Below are 22,209 nucleotides of genomic sequence, written 5' to 3' on the forward strand. Positions count from 1 at the left end.
ATTATCCCATAGGGGAAAAAAAAAAAAAAAAGCTACAAGCCTGCATTTGTTATTAGGCTTCTATTAAAGGCGTGTTAGTTTTATGCCAGATGTAACAGAAGGCACATCTAATAATAATCATCTTTATTGTCATTGCAACATACATTCCAACAAAATTTGTTCTCTGCATTTAACCCATCCCCTTGGGGAGCAGTGGGCTGCCATTGTGTGGCGCCCAGGGAGCAATCTGGGGTTAAGGGTCTTGCTCAGGGACCCAGGGTGGCAGTCTGTGGGAGTTGAACTCAGAACCTGCAGGACCCAAGCACAAAGCGCTAACCACTAGACTACCATTCCCTCAAACCATACTGCATAGCCAGGATCCAAACCCACACCTCCAGCATGAGAGGCAGTGACGCTCACCAATACACTAAGCTGTGAGCGTCTTCCTCAGAATTTCCCCCCAAATTCTCTGGGATTTATCAAGATGTTTTAAGACAAGCATGAAAAAAAAGGGCTCCCTTGGAGTAATTTTGGTTGGCCGTCCACTCCAGGAAGGTCCACCACTGTTGTATTTTTTCCTCAATTTGTAGATAATACCTCCCACTGTTGCTCAAAGGAGTCCTAAAACCTTGGAAATGATTTTGTAACCTTTTCCAGGTGGATAAATGTCAGTGAGTTCTTGGATTTCTTTAGATTGGGGTTATGATGTATTGCAGTTTAAGATATTTTAGCCTACTTCATGTTGTCGGACAGGTTCTGCTGTCTTGAATCTACAAGTCTAGCACTAATCAAGCCAGGGTGTACACTGCAAAAAGTGAACTCAAAGTGAGTAAAAGTTTCTTGAAATTTGTGTATTTTTCCTTGATTTGAGTAGGTAAGTAAGACTATTTGCCATTGGAATGAGATTTTCGCACTTAAAATAAGAACAATTCATCTCCATCATCTTATTTCAAGTGCAGGATGTCTAATTATCTTATTTTAGGGATAAAAATACTCATCCCATTGGCAAATGGTCTTATTTAGCTGTTCAAATCAAGGAAAAATACACTAATTTCAAGAAAATTGTACTTACTTTTAGTTCCCTTTTTGCAGTGTATAACATGTGAAACTGCACCAAAAAAAAAAGGTTAATGACATTTATTTATGATTTAACAAGGGGTTGGAACTTTTTCACACAGGGCGACATTGATCTGGATCGCTGTTATCCCCTAATAAATTAAATCATCATTTAAAAACTTTTATTTCTACTTACTGGGGTAATCTTTGATTTAAAAATGTGTTTAATCTCAAGCATTTCATTGTGACAAAAAAAAAAAAAACATAGTAAATTTGTTTGGGGGCAAATACTTTTTCCCCTGAATTATATACTTTATTAAACTTTAATACATTTGATGATCATTTGTTTTTGCAATAACTTGTTGTTGTTTATAAATCTCAGAGCAAATAAAAATTCTATGGAAAAGAACTAGTTGATTTTCAGGTTGGTAATGTGCAGAACGTAGAGTTCGACACTTTATCTATCTGGTGGGCCACAGGTTACAAACACACAGGGAGCATCAAAACAACACTCCTCCCTGTAGCATTTTAGTGACAAGCGCCTCAAAAGAGATCCAGGATGCGCACGATCTGGCTCAAAAGATTACGGAGCTCATTTTCAGCACATTTGGCCTCATTTCTGAGTGGTGGGCGGAAGTGATGTAACATCTTCATATGCAGTTGATGCTCCTGACACTGAAGCAGCTGTCAGTGGAGGTTGCCACCGAAATAAAAAAGAAAACGTTAAGAAGTGTATATAAACAGCTCCTTACGTCAGATTCACAGACACAAAAATGCATTATTTTTGTATGACATGGTGAGTTTTTACTCTTAGGACTGTAGATTATTGAAGAAACTAGTCAGCTATGCTTAAAATAGTTTGATGGTCTGTGCGACCATCTGTAGTTGATGAGACTGAAGTACCTGGAATGAAGTCACACATGCACAGGGAGAACATGTAAACGCTATGCTGGAAGGGGAAGAAAATGGATGCTATTTGGTAGATTTTTTCTTTTCTGTTATAGAATTAAGATGAAATGTTGAAAATAAAAATTAGATTTCTAGAATAAAGTTGGAATTTTTAGACAAATACAAAATGTTGCTTCTCAGAGGCTCTAAAAGCTGAATAGATGATTGACCAGTGGTGGTTTGTCAATAGGGGTTGCTGGAAAAAGTGTAGACGGTAGACATAAATTACAAAATAAAAAGTAATAATCCCACCTATTCTCTTGTAAAACGTGTCCAACTTTTGAGTTTTTAGCATTCCCATTCCATTTTAGATTTGTTTTTTTGGTGGGCCTCCTAATTTTGATGTTACAAAGTAGAGGGGCGCTGGACAGATGAGTGTGTATGCATGTCTGAACACTTTTGCCGACCACGTGACTTTAAACTGGTCTCTATTTAGTTGAAGATTCTCTCTGGTAATTCAACGCTTTTTGTGACCTTCATCCAGTCAGATTCTTCCAATTTAGGGCTTTTATCTAGGCAGATGAATAACTAGGTCTTGATGTTTTCTTTGGAAGGGAAGGCTTGTATTTTCCATCCCTAATCCTTATAGTAAAACAAAAAAACAGCACCTGACGCCTGCAGCTCTTTCGGCAGCAGCTCCTTCCTGTCTTTTCCATAATTTCGGAGAAATTTAGTAAAGTCACTGTCGTCCCGTTCAATCATTGATAACAAGCTTCACTGTTGTGACATGTGTATGTTTTTTTCCCCTTTCTTTCTCATGGCTGATACTTCGTAATATGACACGATTTTGATCTTATGTAACCTTTCTGCAAACTGTGGCATTGGCGTCAGGAAAATCCAAGTAGCATGTTTGAACTCTGTTTCAGATGAATTAGGTCCAATAGAACAGAAAGTGAATCAGAGGGTGCTTCAGTAAAGTATTAATTTAAGGGTGTGCAGACTTATGCAACCAAATTAATCCAGCATTGTATTCTTTACTTTCTTTTCACTCAAATTGTACAGGATACTTAACACAAAGTTTAGAAAATATTAAATAATGTCAAATTAGCTATCTGCCTCTAACAGATGAGTTTGTCTTTCAGTTAATTTGCACAGGATAAATGTTTTATTATACGTAGAAAGCTTCTTACATGTTTTTTAGAGTAGGATTCACTCATCGTCTGTCTGCAGAAACGGGATTTTTTTTTTTTTTACACCTCTATCACTTTAATCTAAAAACACAGACGGACGTAGACCCAGATCCTTTAGTTTAGAAACATTCAACACATAGATATCACCCCATTAAAGCAGCAGATATTCTCTTTATTACAGCATCAAGTAGCACTACAATAACATAGTGTGGTCACACGATGGAAAGGTCAACCCTGTGTTACACAGGAGCTTTCACTAAACCTTAACGTCTAGCTTACATGTTTTGAAATTTCTCCTTCAAAAAAAAGCTAGATTTAACATCTTTGAATATTCTGATAAAGTGCACCATAAAGCCCGCCCCCATCGGTACATTGCAATAAAATAGTTTGTCTATGTGTTGTTTTTCTGCAGACTTTTCTTTAATGCTACCATAAATTCAGAGCATGCTGCTGCCCTTCACATTAAATATTACTGGGAAACTGACACAATATCACCACATGACACCACGTCGTCAGAAAAAGGACATCACTGTCAGCGCTGCAGAGGCTCAAGCACATTAAACACCCCCTCAGATCGCTCGTCTCCTCTGGAGGCGGGAAAACACACCAGGAAATAGACCACTGAACCATCTTCCGAGCGCTGGGTTTTAAGTTCAGTACATCTACGTTATCCTCAGATCATCTGGTTTGACAGATTCTGGGCTTTAAGTCGCTTTGCTTCCAACTTAAAGACTAAAACAGCAGCACCATCAACAAACAGCGTTTGGTTAAATTTTCCTCTGTTTCATTTTTTTTTTTCAGTAAATACGCTTCAGACACATCTACAGTCACGCATCTCACTTAACCTGACAAGAACAGGCCTGAACTTGGAGTCCAGGGGGGGGGTCTCTCACTGTAGACGTAGGACAGTCAGCGCAGATGCTCACAGGCCCCAGTAGGGAGCGAGGGTCCTGCGGTCCCTCTCGTAAACATCAGGTATGATCCCGTAGGGCGTCTGCACCATCTTAACAGAGTTCCTGCCGAACAGCTTCCTCTCGTACTCGATCAGCTGGCGCCAGAAGCCGCCGTTGGGCCTGATGACGGGACGGCGGGCCTTGACCCAAGCATGGGCTTCGGCCAAAGACACGCGGTGGTACTTCATGAGGTACGCCAGGCACAGCGAGGCCGAGCGGCTCACCCCGGCCGCGCAGTGCACCAGCACCGCCCCTCGCGTTTGCGCCCCACGCTGTGGATCTTGTCGGCCACGCTGTCGAAGTACAAGGAGATGGGGGAGTGGGGCATGTCCGCCAGGGGGACCTTCACGTACTCCATGTGGGGCCAGTTGAAGTTGGGCAGCTCGATGGTGGCGTTGACCACGCAGGTGATGCCTTTGGAGAGCAGCAGGCTGCGGTTGGACGCCACGTTCCCTCTGCTGAGGAAGAGGTTCGGGGTGATCTGAGCGATGCCCCCCAGCAGACTCCCGCTCTCCTGCAGCAGCCTCGGCACTGTGGCCGGCACCATGGAGGTGCGATGGTGGTGGTGGTGGAAAAAGCTCTGGCTGCGGGAACCCATCGAGGAATCAAGCAGGATTCAGGACGGGACGTAAAAGCTCTCAAACAGGGAAGAAATCTCAGGTTCTCAGAATCATAGCACAGTAGGGCCCACCAGACAGCTCCTGAAAGACACGAAAACCCAATTTTACTAGTCTTCCAAATTAAAGTTTTTCCGTTTTGTCATAGACGGAAGTCATTTTCAACAGGCTCTGAAAACTGCACAGAATAAAAGTCTTTCCTTCTGGACACCCCAATAATAAATGATCACAAACACATCCTGGCCTTTTTGGCAAAGATCATTGAAAAATAATCTCTGCATCGCTTTTCAGGCTTTTGAATGCATCACAGCAATAAGAAAGCCCTACTCCATTTTAAAGTACATGACTCTCTTAATGGCGATACGTCTTAAATTTCCACCTTGGCATAACTTCATCTTAGCTGGACACTTTGTATGGCAATTATAAATCGGAGCAGACAAACATTACATGTGGAGTTCCTCAAGGCTCCATTCTTGTGACACTTTATTTCCAAGGCAAGGCAAGGCAAGGCAAATTTATTTATATAGCACAATTCAGTACAGAGGTACAGAGACAATGCAAAGTGTTTACATGATTAAGATATAGAAAAATAAAATAGAATAAAAGCAAGTAGGGATAGAATGTAGAAACAAAAAGTAATGTGCTAAGATTATAGCACATGGTGAGGCACAATAACTGAGGGACTGTGTTCATGTCATGTCTAATGACCACAGGCATTTAGTCACCAGGTATGTTGAAAGTAGATGTTTACATGCACTACACAACCTTTTTTTCTTCACCGGGTCAGTTAGGGTTACCAACATTTTTACTATTGGCTTAGTTTAAGAATTATGAGGGAGATCCTTTTGATATATATACGTTATTTTCCTTCAGCATTACAAGGTTACAAACATATCAAGCAGGATATCAACAAGATCATTTCTGAAAAATTGTCAAAAAACACAGTGGTCAGTACTAGTATGATGAATACTATTAATAAACTGCTAAAAAAAGTACAAATATATGTACCTGAAGTTTATCTTTAATATTAAAGGCTTGATATGATTTTTGCCATATGAGATTCATAGCTAGTTAAAAGTTGACTGCAGGTACAAGTCGTGCTAAAAGCCATTTATATTGTTGTAAATATTATCTAGTTAAAAAAGTGTTTTGAAACGTGCCAGTTGTTAGAAACCGTTATAATATTCTATAAATTAACCCATATATACACGTTATAAATTTTAAAAAGGATTCTGGTTGAATCTTCAGAACGACAGCTTTAACGCATTAATACAAATGATAAAAGTTAAATTTTTTGACCCATTTTGTTGGGATGGAGAGGCCAGTGAAAGAATGTTTTCTTCCTCAAAGGGGGCGCAATTAGTTCTCTAAGTTGCATTTTAGGTTTTTATTTCTTATTTTTTCAAATCAATATTTTTAATGCATTTGTTTTACAACTGAGTTGATCTTTTTTTTTTTTACCTTTGTTTATTTCCCTATAAAGCACATCAGTGTACCCATGCATGGTGCTACAAGCACCTTGAGGATGAGTGAAATCTCAACAGTTTGTAAACACTGCTAAAAGAAAAATGCATACGCCTTTAAGAGGACTGTGCTTCAAAAATATTTTCCTGAGAGTTATTTTAATATAAATCCGTTCAAAAAGACACTGCAAGGCTATGACCAACCCTTCCACAACAATGTATATGTATATTTGTGATTAAAGGGTTTTCAGGGATACTTAGTGTTCATGTCTCAGACTCAAGGACCGGTTTCTCTCACTCTCTCCGCCGTTTCAGCATTCAGGTGGAACGGCCTCAGAGCTGCAGGCCAAGTCGCGTCTCCTCCTGCCACGTGACTGGAGGAGCCCTGAGGGGGAGAAAAAACCTCACCTCATCTCATGTTCATCCACCCATGGCTCCCACATACAAATTACACCTCGTCTTCATGGCCACTGTTGACGTGATGCCCGTTTTTATTTATACATTACGGTTTTAGGGCACAATTTGACAATATTTATAATCTTGAGTTTTATTTTTATTTATTGTTGGAGAAAGGACAGCTAAATTTATGCCATTTGCCAGCTTTAACAAGCATTTAATATAATAATATTTAATTTGCCTCTGTATTTTCTTCAACTGCGGTCAGGATTGTTTGTTCATTCAACAATTTTTTATTAATATTTGCCAGTGTTTTCAGCTCTTGACCCACAAATTGACTTGGTGGAGACTTGCTACCCTAACATTTGGTTAGGCAAACTAACATTACCAGCAATTCAAATAAACAACGGTATAATGATGACAAAAACTGTCTCAACCTCCTTTTATAAACACCAGAAACTTTATTGCATTTAATGTAACAAACCAATACAGAAAGGTGTATATCTGTAAGGTGGAAGGAAAATGATACGTGGTTTTCAATTTCTTTTTTTTCTTCTTCACGTGGCTGAACACCTAAAGCAACAGGCCAGGCAAGAAGAGTTTTTAAAAAAGCAGCCAAGAGGCCCAAGGGAACTCTGGAGGAGTTGCACTCCACAAATGTGGTTTTTATGACAGTTTAGGAAGAAAAAGGTCCTTGTTGGAAGAAGCCTATAATAACACCCCTACGTTTCCCAAAAGCAACGTAGGGACACAGCAAATTGGAAGAACCTGCTCTGGTGAGGTTAGGGTCAAACACACCAGTCAAAAACAGAGAGAGAGAAGCTGGTTGGAGTTGAATATGGATGATGGATGGAGTTAAATACTGGCTAAAACTGGAAAAAGGCTTGAGACCGGTGCAAAGTTTCACATTCATCCAGGACAATATCACTAAAAAAACAACCAGAGCTACGTCAAAGCATGATTATGCTTTAGAAGGCCCTAGTCAAAGTCATGACCTAAGTCCAATCGAGAGCCTCTGGCAAGATTTGAAAATTGATGCCCACAGGTGCTCGCCAACTAATCTGTTGCAGTGTGACAAAAAAGGTGAAGATGTGTGAATACCTTTTCAAGGCACCTCATTGATCTAAATCTTTTGTTAGTACAGTTTTCATTTAAATATAAAAAGAAGCTTTTTTCCAATCCGCCATGCACTCATGCACTGACTGGACATGATTCCAAGATCCCACACTTGGCAATCCAAGACTCCAGCTTTGGAGCGACTGAACTAAAACCATCTTCATCCTGATTTGATGCTATGAATCCAAAAACCCAACACATATGCATCCTATTTTATACCATTATTGGAGTTTTCACTAAAACTCAATAGCACACAATAATGTTTCCCTGTGCCAACTGTTCACTGATGCCACATGACTGATCAGGAGGAGGGATTGCTGCAAAGTCAGAAATTGAGAGCAATCAACCGTTTCTTTAAATAGAAAACCTTTTATCTGTCGGCATGATAAAATTACCGCAGGGGAATAGTTTTAATACTATTGTTGAGTTGGAAGGAATGTTCCTGAATTTGAATCTGACTAGATTTTTGGACTGAATTAAATATAGATAAATCAGATTTGTCTTTTCAAAAGTGGTTTGAGATGACGCTTATTTTTGTGAACTGGCAGTGTATAAATAAAATTCTCCCTAACTGGAGAAGAGAGGAACAAAAATGTAGTTTTCCATCATGATATCAATGCAGTTTTTGTGTACTTGTCATCTCAGAGAGATAAATCCTTCTACCGTATTTCTTGAAAAAGAGATGCACTGAGAAATGCCCTGCTGACCAGAATAGGACTCTTTTATGCATGAGACAAAAAAACCTTCATTGTTTTCTAATCAGTGAAGGATCCATACCTAAGCGCTACTAGGTCGGGTTGACATAAGAACTTTTCAGTAATGAAGCTGTTACAGAGTGAAGGAAACACGGCAGTATTCAAGATAAATTAAGTACTTAATTAAATCAAGAAAAAAATGTGTAAAAAAGCTTCTAGAGATTCTATATTATTGACACAGGCTTGTAGAAACTTAAAATTGTTGGCACAGGCCAAATCAGTCTGCTACTTTTGAAAAGAGTGGGACTTCGGGACTTGGTTAAAATCCATGTCGAGGGGTCAAAGCTTCACAAAACTAGTGATCGGAAATCCACCATAAACCTTCACTATTAAAAGACAAGCATTATTTTTGTCCTTTGTGCTTTTGTGTGGCATCTGACTTGCAGTTTTCTTTAGCTGTTGCTCTTTTGCATTTAGTTCCTATGCTCCACTTATCTGGAACAAACTTCCAGAAAATTGTAAAGGTGCGGAAAGCCTGAGTTCCTTTAAATCAAGATTAAAAACCCATTTGTTCAGGATTGCCTTCAACTGTTCTAGTTAACTGAATCACCACTTTTTTGTTCTAATTTCTATCTACATTTTATTCCTACTTGCTTTTATTCTGTTTTAATTTGCTATATTTTAATCATGTAAAGCACTTTGCATTGTCCCTGTACTGAATTGTGCTATATAAATAAATTTGCCTTGCCTTGCCTTGCCTTTTGAATCAAGAAAATCTGAAATTTGAGCTGCATGCAATTGTTTATGGAGTCCTGGCAGACCCTAGTTTCCAGATACAGCGGACAAAAACAAAATGAGACTTTTGACAAAAAGGAACCTAGAAGATATGAATTTAGTTTTAGAAAAGTGTGGGAGTTAAATTAGTATGCATATAAAACAGGAATTGACTAAATTGTTTTGCTTTCTAAAAGAAAAAAGTCATACAGCTCAAAATATCTACGAGAAAATAAGTCAAATATAAATATAACTATGGTTTCATTCCCTATAATCTGCTTTTTTGGAGAGAAAAAAAGCAATGTGATAACAGCCCTGCTCTCCCAAAGGCCCAATTTATGTTGCTTCTTCTTCACCTTCCAGGAGTTAAAAAACTAACAAACTTTTTTATTGATCACAGCTTTGCCATCTCAGCACAGTCTGAGCTGTTTTCAGGAAGAAAAGAGGCTGAAATAACACCGTCCTGGATGCCTGCTCAGGCAGCCGACAACCAATGCTCAGTCACAACGGCTTCTAAGTGCTGCCCCTGCAGTTCAGATTCACCGTCGTCGACACCAACTAGTGATGAGGCAACAAAAACAGAGTTTCTAACAGCAAAGCGGACCACATCAGGAAGCCTCACAGCACCAAGCGCACAATACCTTCACTCATACAGAAATGTACTGCTTACGCTTTATCATTGACACTTTAATTCACTGATACTGAATGCTTTTACTTGGATTTAGTATATTTATAACTTTAAAGACATAATTGGTTTATACAAAAGTAATACTCAGATTTACTTAAAGGAATGAGATCTTGAGAGATTTCTCTACTTTTTTAGACTTAGTCATTTTTATTGTGTCACTTAGGAAAGAGCAAACATAAACCGCTATGAAGTAATCATAAGTTTTATAACCACTCCTAGCAAAATACCAATTCTTCTGTTAGATAAAATAATGATACTTATAAAAAGAATAAAAAAGAAAAAAAAAATCGACATTCTGCAGATCCTATCAACTGTATGAGTGTCTTCAGTCCCTGGTTAGAAATAGGTAATGCAGGCATCAATACAAACTCACAATGATACACTTTTACTTTAAATGATTACATTTAAAGTAAAAGTGTAGATTGAAAAAAAAAGAAATTTTAAGATTTCATTGATTTCAATTAGTCTCTTCATTACCTTCCGCTTTAGCTGCACATCATTAACACACCGGTTTCAAATGTCTTTTTCCACCCTTCCCTCCATATTTAAAAAGGTGCATAGCGCAAGTTTGAAAGTTATATATTATTTATTTTCTTTCCCATACATGACCTTACAATGGCCCGACATGTAACTTGAGTCCACCTCTATTTACCACATAGTCTCTATAGGCTGGATTATTCAGTTCATGAGAGACTGATTCGGGCTGAAACCTCGGCCTGTGCGTGGTTGTGATTCGCTGTGCTCTCGTTCGTTTGGCTACTTTGAGAACAACGGGCTAACTTCAATATTTCTAGCTTTCTTACCTCAGAAGACATCACGCCTCTAAACTAAAGACCTGCACAGTCGCAGCGGCAGATGCTTTTCCTCTTCTCCCATGCACGTGCACAACACTGGTGTCATTTCAACTTGTCGCCAGAGGGGGGCAGACATCTAAAAAAAATCCTGTAACTTATGCCATGCTCCTTTAAGCTCACTGTTTGCCACTTTTCTACATTGGGGGAAAGACACCGTCCGTGTTCCACATCCTGTTCTCTTTGTGCTGTGTTGAAGGTTTTATCTTAATTTTCATTGAATTCTTTACTCAACATGTTACTCCCAGGTTCCTGTCTACGCTTTTGTTCTTCCTTCACCCAACCAACGCAATAATGACAGAAGGGTCATTATTGCGCAATAATGACAGAAGTAGACAGGAGTTTGTTAATCTTCAGGATTATCACTGATGTTTACCAGCAGCTCTTTGGCACCCCCAGATTACCATGGGGATGTTTAGCCATGGCCAGTCTATTAAAGAGCTGGCTGGAGGAGTAGGCAATTCTTTTCCCTTGCTGTGACCTTAAATTAAAGGCTATTTAGACTACAGCTAAGAGAGCTTTGGCTGAGATCTACACTCCTGGGTCCCGGTGAACACAGCGATGGCAACCATGTCTCCTGCAGCCCAGTTCCAACCTCCTCCAACACTACGGATGGCGCCTACATCAGGCCACCTCCATTTAGGTCCCAGAAGGTCCGACCAACACTTCCACACCTGTTCAGGAAGTCCCAGTTGACCTCTCCACCTTTCCTCTCACAAACTCACTCTCTCGCCACAGACGACTGGAGTCTGTCAAGGGTCCCAACTCCCGATTCCTCCGGGTTGATCTACAGACAAAGTTCTTCTTGGGATTTCGCAGCGCTTTGCCACCTCTGGCCTCAAGACCTCTTTTGCCAGTGCCACCCTCCGTGGTTCCTGCACTACCACCTTCTAGGGCTGCTCCGTCTACAGATCCGGTCTTTCCAGGAACTCTAAGGTTCCTTTGTTGTTGGTTGATTAGTCTCTCTTCCCCAGTCTTCCTCCATCTACCTCAGCTGCTCTTCGTCCTCTACTGATAAACATACCAGGTGTCGTTGTTCCCCACTGGATCCTTCTGTTGCACTGCCCGATGGCTCGTTATACTCTCCGGTTTTCATGCCAGTTTTTCTGCCTCTGTTTCACATCCTGTTCTCCATATGCTGTCATCTTCCTCCCAAAATTCCTCTCTGTACTTTGGTACTCCACCCAACCCACACATCATGAAACTTCTGTCTTAATAACTCCCACAGTTCCTTTGTTAGCCTTCCACACATTAACCCTACGTTAATGCTATAACCTTATAGCATTAACATAGGATTAATGCTATATTAAAAAGCATGTTTATCTTGCTAAAGTACAAAAAACAATCTGTAGAGAGTCTGTACCTGTAATTCACAGCTGATGCACCAGTTTGCCAAAAGAAAAGAGAGATAAAAACTTGGCTGCTAGTGCAACTCACCCAACATCAGCAGGGGTAAAGACGATAAGGGAACAAATAATCCCAGACGGGCCCTCACCAAAGTGCTGATGTACCACAGTGCTGGGCTTTTGCTGAGATTTGCTCTATCCATGTAGTTATTTATACCCCTGCCTGGGCAGGAGTGAAGCTGCACAGAGCGGAGGAGGGAGAATTATGCACAAGCTGTCGCCACGGAAAAAGTCTACCGTGCGTTGGAGAAACTGCAGCTCAATGACAATCAAATGAGCGCCGGACTCAAACTGCAGTGAGGTTCATCGCCGGTCACAGGATCCGAGCAGACGGGTTAATTCGTCGTCCAGAAATGACTCAAACACGAGAAAAATTCAATGTATTCTGGGGATCTGTCAACAAGTGGTCACAGATCACAAATCTCCTCTTGCCGTTCCCACGCTGGTAGGATACCACAGGGGTCCGGTTCCCCCTCCATTAACACAAAATGGAAACATGAACCACCTGCTGGAAAAGTAGAGCGACGGGTCGGACCTCGCTCCCACAAACACTGGATCGGAGCTGAAAAGACAGAGCTCCACCCCCGCTAGACGAAATGAGTGAAAAGACTGAAACAAGTGAGGAAGGCTGCCACTGCCGGCGTCGTCTCTCAGTAGAAAGCAATCTATTCAAGCTGAGTGGAGTCTGGAAGCTGGTGGGGATTAACGCGAGACATGGTTCAGAAACACGTGGAGGATTTCAATAACAGTTTATTTTCCTTGCTAGTGAAGATTCTCAGTCATCCAGGTCATGGTCATTCCAAAAAAAAGTAAAAAACAAAGCAACTGGACTTGTTTTCCGTAGTTGAAGACGTTTCGCTTCCTCTCCAGGAAGCTTTCTCAATTCAAAAGGTCTAGAGTAATGATGAGTACCAAGCTTTATACCATTGCCCAAACAAAGGCCTTGTAATGGCTTAGATAACATGCAAATTCAACAGAAACAGGTCCACCCCTTAGTAATGGGCGGTCGTTGAAGACATTAAGCCAGCAGATTGAACTGAAACTGGTCCACTCCTCTGTAACGAGGAGTCGTTAGGGTTGTTATTGGCCTGGCTTAAAGGAACGATGTTTTGATCACCCATATGAGTTAAGGTGATGATTGGCTGGAATTAATCCTATAGCTGTATTGTAAGTTTTTTAAAATTGGAACCTAAGGCCTCCTCCTCTGTTTAAGGTTGGAGGAGGCTTTGTTTTTTTACTTTTTTTGGAACTTATTTTCCTTAACCTTGTATGGAAATGTCATGAAGAAAATAAAAATAAATACATAAAATTAGTAAAAATTCAATACTTTATACAACTTGCTCTTGACACAAATCTGAAAAACTTTACTCACTAACATCTTTTGTTCTTGATCGCGTCAATTTTACTGTAAACACTATATCCATTGTGATTAATCCACGTTTTCCTTAACTGCTGTCTTTCTTGTGGCAGTGGCACAAGAGGTAATTAGAGTTCTACTGAAACTGGCAGGTTGCCGGTTCGATCCCACGACCATCTCAGTCGTTGTGTCTCTGGGCAAGACACTTCACCCGAACTGCCTGCTGGCGGTGGTCAGAGGGCCCGGTGGCGCCGATCTATGGCAGGCTCGCCTCTGTCAGTCTGCCCCAGGGCAGCTGTGGCTCCTAACATAGCTCACCACCGTCAGGGTGTGAATGGGTGAATGACTGATTGTAGTGTAGAGCGCTTTGGGGTCGTCAGACTAGTTAAAGCAATACAATACAAGCCATTTACCATTTCTCATCTGCTAAAGACTATAGTCTGTAGCATTTTGGACATTGTAAATTGTGTCAAATGTGGGCATTTGCTGCCATGAGATTTAATCCAACAGCCTGTATACTCTATAGGCATAAAAAGGATGTTGACATAGCAGAGTATCTTAGCCAGCAAATATTGCTATCCCAAACACTCCATTTAGATTTCAATATCACGCACAAATATTGTCAAATTTAAACTTAATCGGGGAGTTTAACGGAGTTCAGTTCTTGGCCCTGTTTTAGTTGTGATTTTATGCTTTCTTTAACGTGTAACTCACCCCCATGTAAAAACACAATCTGCCCCCAGACAGCCACAAGCTTCATTTGCTATATTAAATCATGGAGAGTGAGCAGCGTTATGCTGGTAGTTACGCCACGGTTCGGTCTTTTGAGGTGGAGGATTTCTTTAAACCTCTCCTCTGAGGTTGAGGGAGGCTTGTGGAGCCCAGCGGGGCTGAGCATTTTCAGTGTGAACCACAAGCTGCTGACTCAGTGAAGCCCGAACCCAATGCTTCAGAGACAATGGAGGACCGGATCAGTCCAGGTATATATTATAATTATATCCCGCTTTCTAATCCAGGCGGGATCACTGGCTTCGTGGAACGTGAATATCAAATGTCCAACCTAAAAGCAAATTCACTGTGGTCTCACACCAGCCCCCTTCCCCTCAAAACACTAACGGCAGAACGATTGGTTGCTTTCCTGTAAATTTGCCAAGAACACATAAAAAGTTGGTAGATTTGTTTCTAGTTGCTTTTTTTTTTTAAATGAAAAAAGCTGCTAGAGGGTTTGAAAAGTCTAACAGTGCTCTAAATTACGTCATAGCAACCCAAAGCAATACAAATTCGCAATTCAATGCAAGACGGTTAAACGGTGACGATTTTAGACACAAAAGCAGGATTTCAACAAACACGCACTAATATTTCAAAAATAATGACCAGGACATGTAGACAGTACTATAAGACAACCATGTTAACATTTTATTGGCAAAAAAAGGTTGATTTAGGGGTGAGTAACCCTTTAAATTATCTTTTTAGATCATTCAGTAACAACTGCTATCACTGCTGAAGATGCCAAGCTTTTCATTACTTTTAAAACTCAATGTATTACAAGGTTGCAGCTCTGCACACCAAAATGCATACATTTCTGCTTGTCAGATAATTTTGCATGACAACCAGTAAAAACCTGTGGTTATCATGTGTGCTCTTTGTAGCTTGTTGTTTGAAATCCAGGTTCATGTTCTGCATACATTAAAGCTAACAATAAACATTTGGGGCTGGTGTTTAATGGTAATATGTCATTTGATCCGTTTGCTAAACAGTTATGTTCATTCTTATTTTTAGCATTAAACAAAACCTCTGCTAAGGCAGAAGTGTTTATTTGTGCTTTCATTTCCTCGCACATTGATTTTTGGGAATCTATTTTCATTTGATCTTGTTGAATTTTATTTTACTTGTTTGTATTTTTATTCTTACCAGATACTAGGGGTGGGTGACACAGACTTTAAATTTCACCCCGATACATTGTGATATTATTGTGATAATGATAAAAGACTATTTACAGCTTCTTGCAGTCTTTTTTTTAAGTCAATGTATGGCTGTGACTGCATGTCACATTAATTGTAGCCCCATAAACACAAATGATGTGCTTAAAAAAATATACATAATAATACAACACATAACATACAAAAATCAAAATAGGCTTAATCAGGACATTAACTACAAAACATAGTGATTTTCACCATTAAACAGTAACTACAATTGATTAGATTTTTTTATTTACTGATATTTATTACTGCTCTCAAGGAACCAAGAGTGCAAAATAGTAAAAATTACAATACTGACAATATTGACAGCTTCTGGGGTTTTCAGCCATCACTAATAGGAGTTTATTATTGTCATGATAAAGACACATTTTTATCATGATGAGAATTTTTTCACAATACGATAAATGCCCACCCCTACCAGATACATAAAAAAAACATTCTTAATCCTGTGGTTTTATCAAATTAAACAGCAAACACTTTGAATTTATTTCCAAAATCAATATAACTTTGTTTTTGACTAGTGTCCAGAACAATATGACATGTTTGAGTTGTGTTTTATCTGGTGATTGTGTTTTGCGTACAAACCAATCCAACTAGAATCAGCTGGGAAAACCTAAAAAAGAAACGGCATCAGGTAGTAAAAGCTTTGATGCAACTCTAAAAATTTCCCCTTTGTTGCATCAGACTGTGGCGTCATCTCTGTGTTGATCTTTCTGGTTTTACTGCTAAAAAGCTATAAAGGCTGGTAATCCCAAAAATGAACAAGTCACAATGATGACCTGCTAATTACTTAAATGAAATTCAACTTATGCCTCTTGTATAATTTAATAGTTGTGAACAGATGTTTACATACCTTAAATAATAAGATACAATACCTTTTTTAAATTTCAAAAAGGCTTCTTCTTACTACATTAAACAAGACCAGATTTTTCCTGTTTTATGTTATTTCTATTTATTTAATGTCAGAATAAAGAGATATATTTTCATTAGTTTCTCTAAAGTCGAGAGTTTGCATACATTTATTTAACATTTGTTGGCATCGCTTTTAAACTATTGGATTTTGATATCCTTCTACAAGCTTCTCATAACAGTTAACCTTAATTTTGGCCATTTCCCCTGACAGAACTGGTGTAAAGGAGGGACGTTTGTTGGTTACCTGCCAGCTCATTCCTCTTCAGCTCTGTTGTTGCTGCTCCAAAACATTGACTATGTTGTCCTTAAACCCCTTTCTAGCTATTATTACGGTAGGAATATTGCTATTGCCCCTTTAGAAGACCCATTTGAACCTAAAATTTAATGTCTTGGCTGATGTCTTGGCATGATATTGCCACCTCCGCACTTCACAGTTGGGAAGGTGTTCTCAGACTTGCGAGCTTCCATCTTTTTCCTCAGAATGCATCACCAGAAATACCAGATTCAGCATCTTTACGAGATCTTTTGCTTCTGTTTAGGAGTTGATCTATAACCTGACTCTCGCCAGATGATTGTAGTTCCGCAGACCTCCACACATCCATCTGGGATCGTTCAATTGGATGTGTAATTCACAAGGAGGGGCCTTATCAAAAATTCCTAGCATATGATTGGATAAACCACGCGCCCGTCATCTTTCCTGATGTGCCACGTCAGCCACTCACGTCTAAACCGAAAACCTTGTTTCCACTAACAAAAGCCTTCAAAGGGGTTCTCTGGTGTCCTTTTAAATAATTGTTATTCAGTAGATTGGACAACACTGTTGAACTAATAGCATCAGTGTTACCGGGTGAGCAGATTTCTCTAATAAAAACTCAGGACTTTGCTAAGCGGCGTGCGCAGTCTCTGTTGGGTGGTTGGTTGGTTTTGTCCGATCTGCACCACCGACACACCAGGGAAGGTGCGTTCGGCTCTGCTCTTCTACTATGTCGGGACAGCGGAGGGACCGGGTAAATACCTTCTGTTGCTTTTTACTCCATCACTACGGCCTGAAATCGGGGACATTTCCAGGGACAGCTTTTGCTGGGTACAGCCACTGAGCTATATAATACACTGGAGTGCTGATTTTGCCAAAAAACTGAAGTCACTGGCCGCCATCTTGCTCCTCCCTACTCTCACAGAATCCCACAGGATTTGGTTGCAACAACAAGCAGTTTTCTGGCTGTGTGAAAACGTTTCATAGGTAATTCTACAGACAGTGGATGTACTAACACTATCAACTACTAGGTAATAAGGTTTAGATGTTATTCATATTAAACATATATATATATATATATATATATATATATATATATATATATATATATATATATATATATATATATATATATATATATATATATATATATATATATATGTGTATATATATACAAGTGTATATGTATATATGTATATATATATGTATGCACATATGTAAATATATGTTTTGTATATTGTTATTTATATATTTATAAATGTTATATATATATATATTTAAATAGATAAAATGCAAAATATTTCAGCACATGACTTTCTCATTACTTGATAGTTTTAGAACATAACATAAAAGTATATGGCATTTGACATTTTAGAAGTTTTAAGCCCCCTGTGAACATGAGAAAATCCTCGTTATTCGATGCTGCAGCGCACATATTCCCTAGTTACTGGGGGAAAATAGGGAGTACCAATATGGCGGCTGGTGGCTTCAAAGCGACTCGTTCTAACAGCCGGTGTAGCACTCCAGTGTATAATATAGCTCAGTGGGTACAGCTCATCCAAAATGGGGGTTTGGGGACGTCCGGTCATCCTTGCTTCCTCGCTGCGAGCCGCCATTGTTGTCTGAATCCAAAAAGTCGCTTCTCTGATACGTCATGCCTGCGAAAATCCCGCCCCGGGCGATCCTGATCGGCTCGTCCGTTTTATGTGGTATGGAAATCCCTCCCAATGGCAGCGATTCCAGGTGGACGCGTGGAGCCGGGTCGAGCTCGGTGGAACTACACCCATCTGGCGAGAGTCAGGTTAGTTGATCTACACACTTCACACCAAATACATGCTCAGCTCTGGGTTAACAAAACCCGTCTCCTTCCTGAACATGGATTGAGCTGAACGCTGTTTGAACAGAGAGACGTTGCACCTTCAGATGTCTGGGGGGGAAAAAATACCTGAAGATGAATGAGACCCTGCTTGAGGCGTTGCCTTGAAATATATTTAAAAGTGTGCATCTAATTAACTCAAATACTGGGAATTAATGTGTCAGAAGCTTACGAACCCATGGCATCCTCTGCATTTTCAAAAACTGTTAAGAAAAACTTATGACTTTGAAAAAGTTATAAAATAACCCTGTATAAGATTCCCTTAATTATCCTGGTATTTAGCAAACAGACACCGTTCCGGTCATTCTATCTTCATTAAGATTTCATGACAGGCAGTGAGAAAAATACCGTTCGTGTCTTTTTATACAGAGGATGTAAATATCTAATTTCAGCACTAAATATTGCGTACAATCCCCTTTTTAAAACCTGACTAGTCCAGTTCAATGCTAATTGAAACATTTTGGAATGTATTAAACGGACGCCTCAACCTGACATCTTAAATGTTGCACAAACTGAGAACAGAGGAAAGAAAGGGAGACAAGCAAATGTCAGCTACGGTGAGATGGCGAGTTCAGAGCTTTTGTCTTTCCTGTCGCATATTTCACTCAGAGACACTTTTAGAGCCAAGTTAAAGCATCGCCCATCAATGCAGCGGACATGAAAACAGATAAATGGATCTGGTCTTCAATTAAACTCTTTAATTAACCATAAGTGATGTTGAAAGTAATGTAAATGAGACGCAAAGTGGTATTTATGTCCATTACATGAAAACCTTACCCTGTTATGAACATAGATTATTGAGTTTTGGAAAGATGAAGGAAAATTATAAGGCTTTTCAGCTTTTTTTTTTATGTGAGAATTTCCAGATTTCTATACACATAAAAAAAGTAATACATTAGCCGTTTCTTACAATTTCTTTAATATTTTCTGTAGGGTGGATGGTTTGGGGGGCATTAAAAGCAAAATTCAAGAATATTAAAATATATTGTATAATACCTCTGGTTTTTCCTCATTAATGGTCTACATTATTTTAAGTATATCTTATTATAGCAGCTGTTTGAGCAAGACGATCAGCCTATTAATTTAGGCTGGCAGTCTTTCATTACTGATTGTTCCTTTGTTTTAACTTCTAAACAAGCGCTTTGTTACATTTGACTGTTTAAAAAGTAATCTATGAAAGAAATCGGGTTGCTTTCCTTCATGTTTTATTCATATTTGTTTTGTACCTCCCCCCCACTGCGTGAACAGGCACTTTAAATTGAATAAACCCACGTTTATTAATTAATAAGGCTTGGGCCGTGATTGGGGAGCGCCTCTGCGCACACGCTGCTCGTTCACGTGGCAATGACGCGAGATGTGCACCCGCTTCTAAGTTAAACTGCAATAATTTAAGGAATCAACGTTAGCGCTACAAATAAAAAGTTAAAATAAATCAAACTGAAATGAGGGTAACGTTTCCTTTCCAGCACTTTTTCAGTTTTACTAATTATTTCCATACTAAAACATGCACTAACACCTTATATATATATATATATATATATATATATATATATATATATATATATATATATATATATATATATATATATATATTTTTTTTTTTTTTTTTTTTAAATAAGCTAAACTCGGACCAACATGATGCAGACAGTGCCCGCGTCAGTCGCCAAACTCAACTTACCAGTCGGCTCTCACTCGGTCACTGATGGAGGTGTTTTTAAAGCGCCTTCAACGCCTGAAGCAATAAGCCGAACCAGCCGGAGCGCATCGCCGCCGTCACACATCCACCGTCAGTCGGTCTGAGCGGACACACCGCCGGCAGGACGGCGACAACAAGCCGAAACACGCGCCAGCATCACGGGAAAGTCAGCGGAGAGAGGAGCCATCGGTACATCCGCCAGGAACCTGTCCGCTGTCTGAGGGAGACGAGCGTGCCGAGCAGCGCTGCCTCCGGTATGACGGGTGATCAGTGCCACTCACAAGGGGGCGGAGCAAGAGGAGGAGCATGCTGCCTCACCACCGTGATTCCGGGCTTTTCAATGGTAAAGCTGAGCAAGAAGGCCCTCAGAGATCAACATCTGTTTAGCAGCAGTTTAGTTAGTTTTACTCAGTCCTTTAAATCAATTTTAATTTATTAGGTCTTTGGCAGTTGATTGTTATTGTTGTCAAAGTTCAATCTTCATATATTTTACAAAATTTACAATTTAGTCACATGAAATACGAGGACAATGTAGAACTGGGGAGGGGGGTTTCTCTGGTGCAGTTAAGGAAAACCAGTTGCATACCCGCTGAAAATATTTATCCATCGATGGAACAGATGAAGTTAAAGTCAACAAAAATGTGTATTCTTTCAATAGCCTTTTATAAATTCAAAACTGTGAAAGCTCTGCATCAGTGTGATGCATTTTCCACCATTCCAGACTCTAGATACAACTGAAATGACCAGGAAATGTAAAATCACAAGATGATATATCTTTCTGCAGACACCGGGATCAGGGGCGGCTTTAGGAAATTTGGGGCCCTAGGCAAAGAAAGGCATGGGGCCCTCTGAATTGTGAAGACAACACATAAAACACACCCATTATACAGATACAGGAATTTTAATATAATAGACATACATTATTTGTTCTACATTTTGTCCCTCTCTTATACTTTTTCGTGTTGTTTTCCACTCATTTATGTTTGTCCCTTTTTCTAGTAGATAACACATGATCTGCTTATCTGTTCTCCATTTTTCATTTGAATGAAATAGTAGTTGGAAGTAAATCTGCACCCGTCTGATCCTGTCCTTCACCTGGAGCAGTCCTCTCCTAGGGCCCTTAGGAACTTGGGGGCCCTAGGCAACTGCCTAGTTTTGGCTAATGGTAAATCCACCCCTCACCGGGATGCTGCTAAATTGCTTCCAGCTACTGGCCAAATGAGGAACATAAGCACGTCAACCAATCATTCTTTCAGTTTCTAGTCTTGTAAAAAAAAACCAAAAAAAAAAAAAAACTGAAGTAGCTCTCAAGTGGTGGCAAATTTGAATAGGGCCCATCCAAAATTAATAAACAAGTTTAACTCGTCAGTTTGTTGTCTTGAAAAAAAATTCTATTGCTTTTATTGCACCCTCTCCTTGCTGCTGAGAATAAGAAGACTATTCTGCCTGTCTTGAGTAGTATTGCACTCATTTAAACTCACCCCAGAATTTAATGTCTCAGTGTTGGTATCAATAATGACAATCCTCACAGCAGACACCTCACCGCCATTTTGCTCTGGCATTTACCTCCCACCGTTGTACAAGATCATCTCTCATTGGCTATTGGCTCCTGACCGTCTCTACAGGTGTTTACATTCCTGCTGTTTTTGTCCTATTTGTCATTCGTGTTAATAGTCTGTTGCTGTGTTGTTGTTTTTGTGTGTGTGTGTGTGTGTGCATTAATATAGATGTACATTTGATGCATTTTTTTTTAAATCTACCCCACTCAGCCATATTCTTTAATCTGAATATGCTATTTTTAATAACTGTACAGTGTTTTTATATGTTTTCTCTTATTTTATTTATTTATTTATATATAATTTCACTTTTAATCACTCCATTCGCCTTTCACTTTGCTGCTGGTACACCTGAAGTTCCCTACTGAGATACAATAGAGCAGGCATGTCCAAAGTGTGGCCAGGGACCATTTGTGGCCCTTGGACTAACATTGATTCGCCCCCAACTGCATTTCAAGAAAGATTTAGTCCGCTGCAAAGATTTGGCTGATGGAGATGGAAACGT

The 22,209-nt window shown here is 39.6% G+C and overlaps 1 protein-coding gene across 1 annotated transcript; it reads right to left on the reverse strand.

Annotated features, from left to right (window-relative positions):
* Positions 1 to 3,264: 3,264 nt before the first annotated feature.
* Positions 3,265 to 20,419, reverse strand: dusp14 (dual specificity phosphatase 14). Its single transcript, XM_036149604.1, is given in 3 exon segments — positions 3,265 to 4,323; positions 4,326 to 4,767; positions 20,131 to 20,419. Coding segments are annotated over 2 exon segments (627 nt in total). The 5' UTR covers positions 4,665 to 4,767; positions 20,131 to 20,419; the 3' UTR covers positions 3,265 to 4,035.
* Positions 20,420 to 22,209: the final 1,790 nt, after the last annotated feature.

The sequence above is a fragment of the Fundulus heteroclitus genome, chromosome 18 (genome assembly GCF_011125445.2).
Source record: "Fundulus heteroclitus isolate FHET01 chromosome 18, MU-UCD_Fhet_4.1, whole genome shotgun sequence".
Classification (NCBI taxonomy): Eukaryota; Metazoa; Chordata; class Actinopteri; order Cyprinodontiformes; family Fundulidae; genus Fundulus; species Fundulus heteroclitus.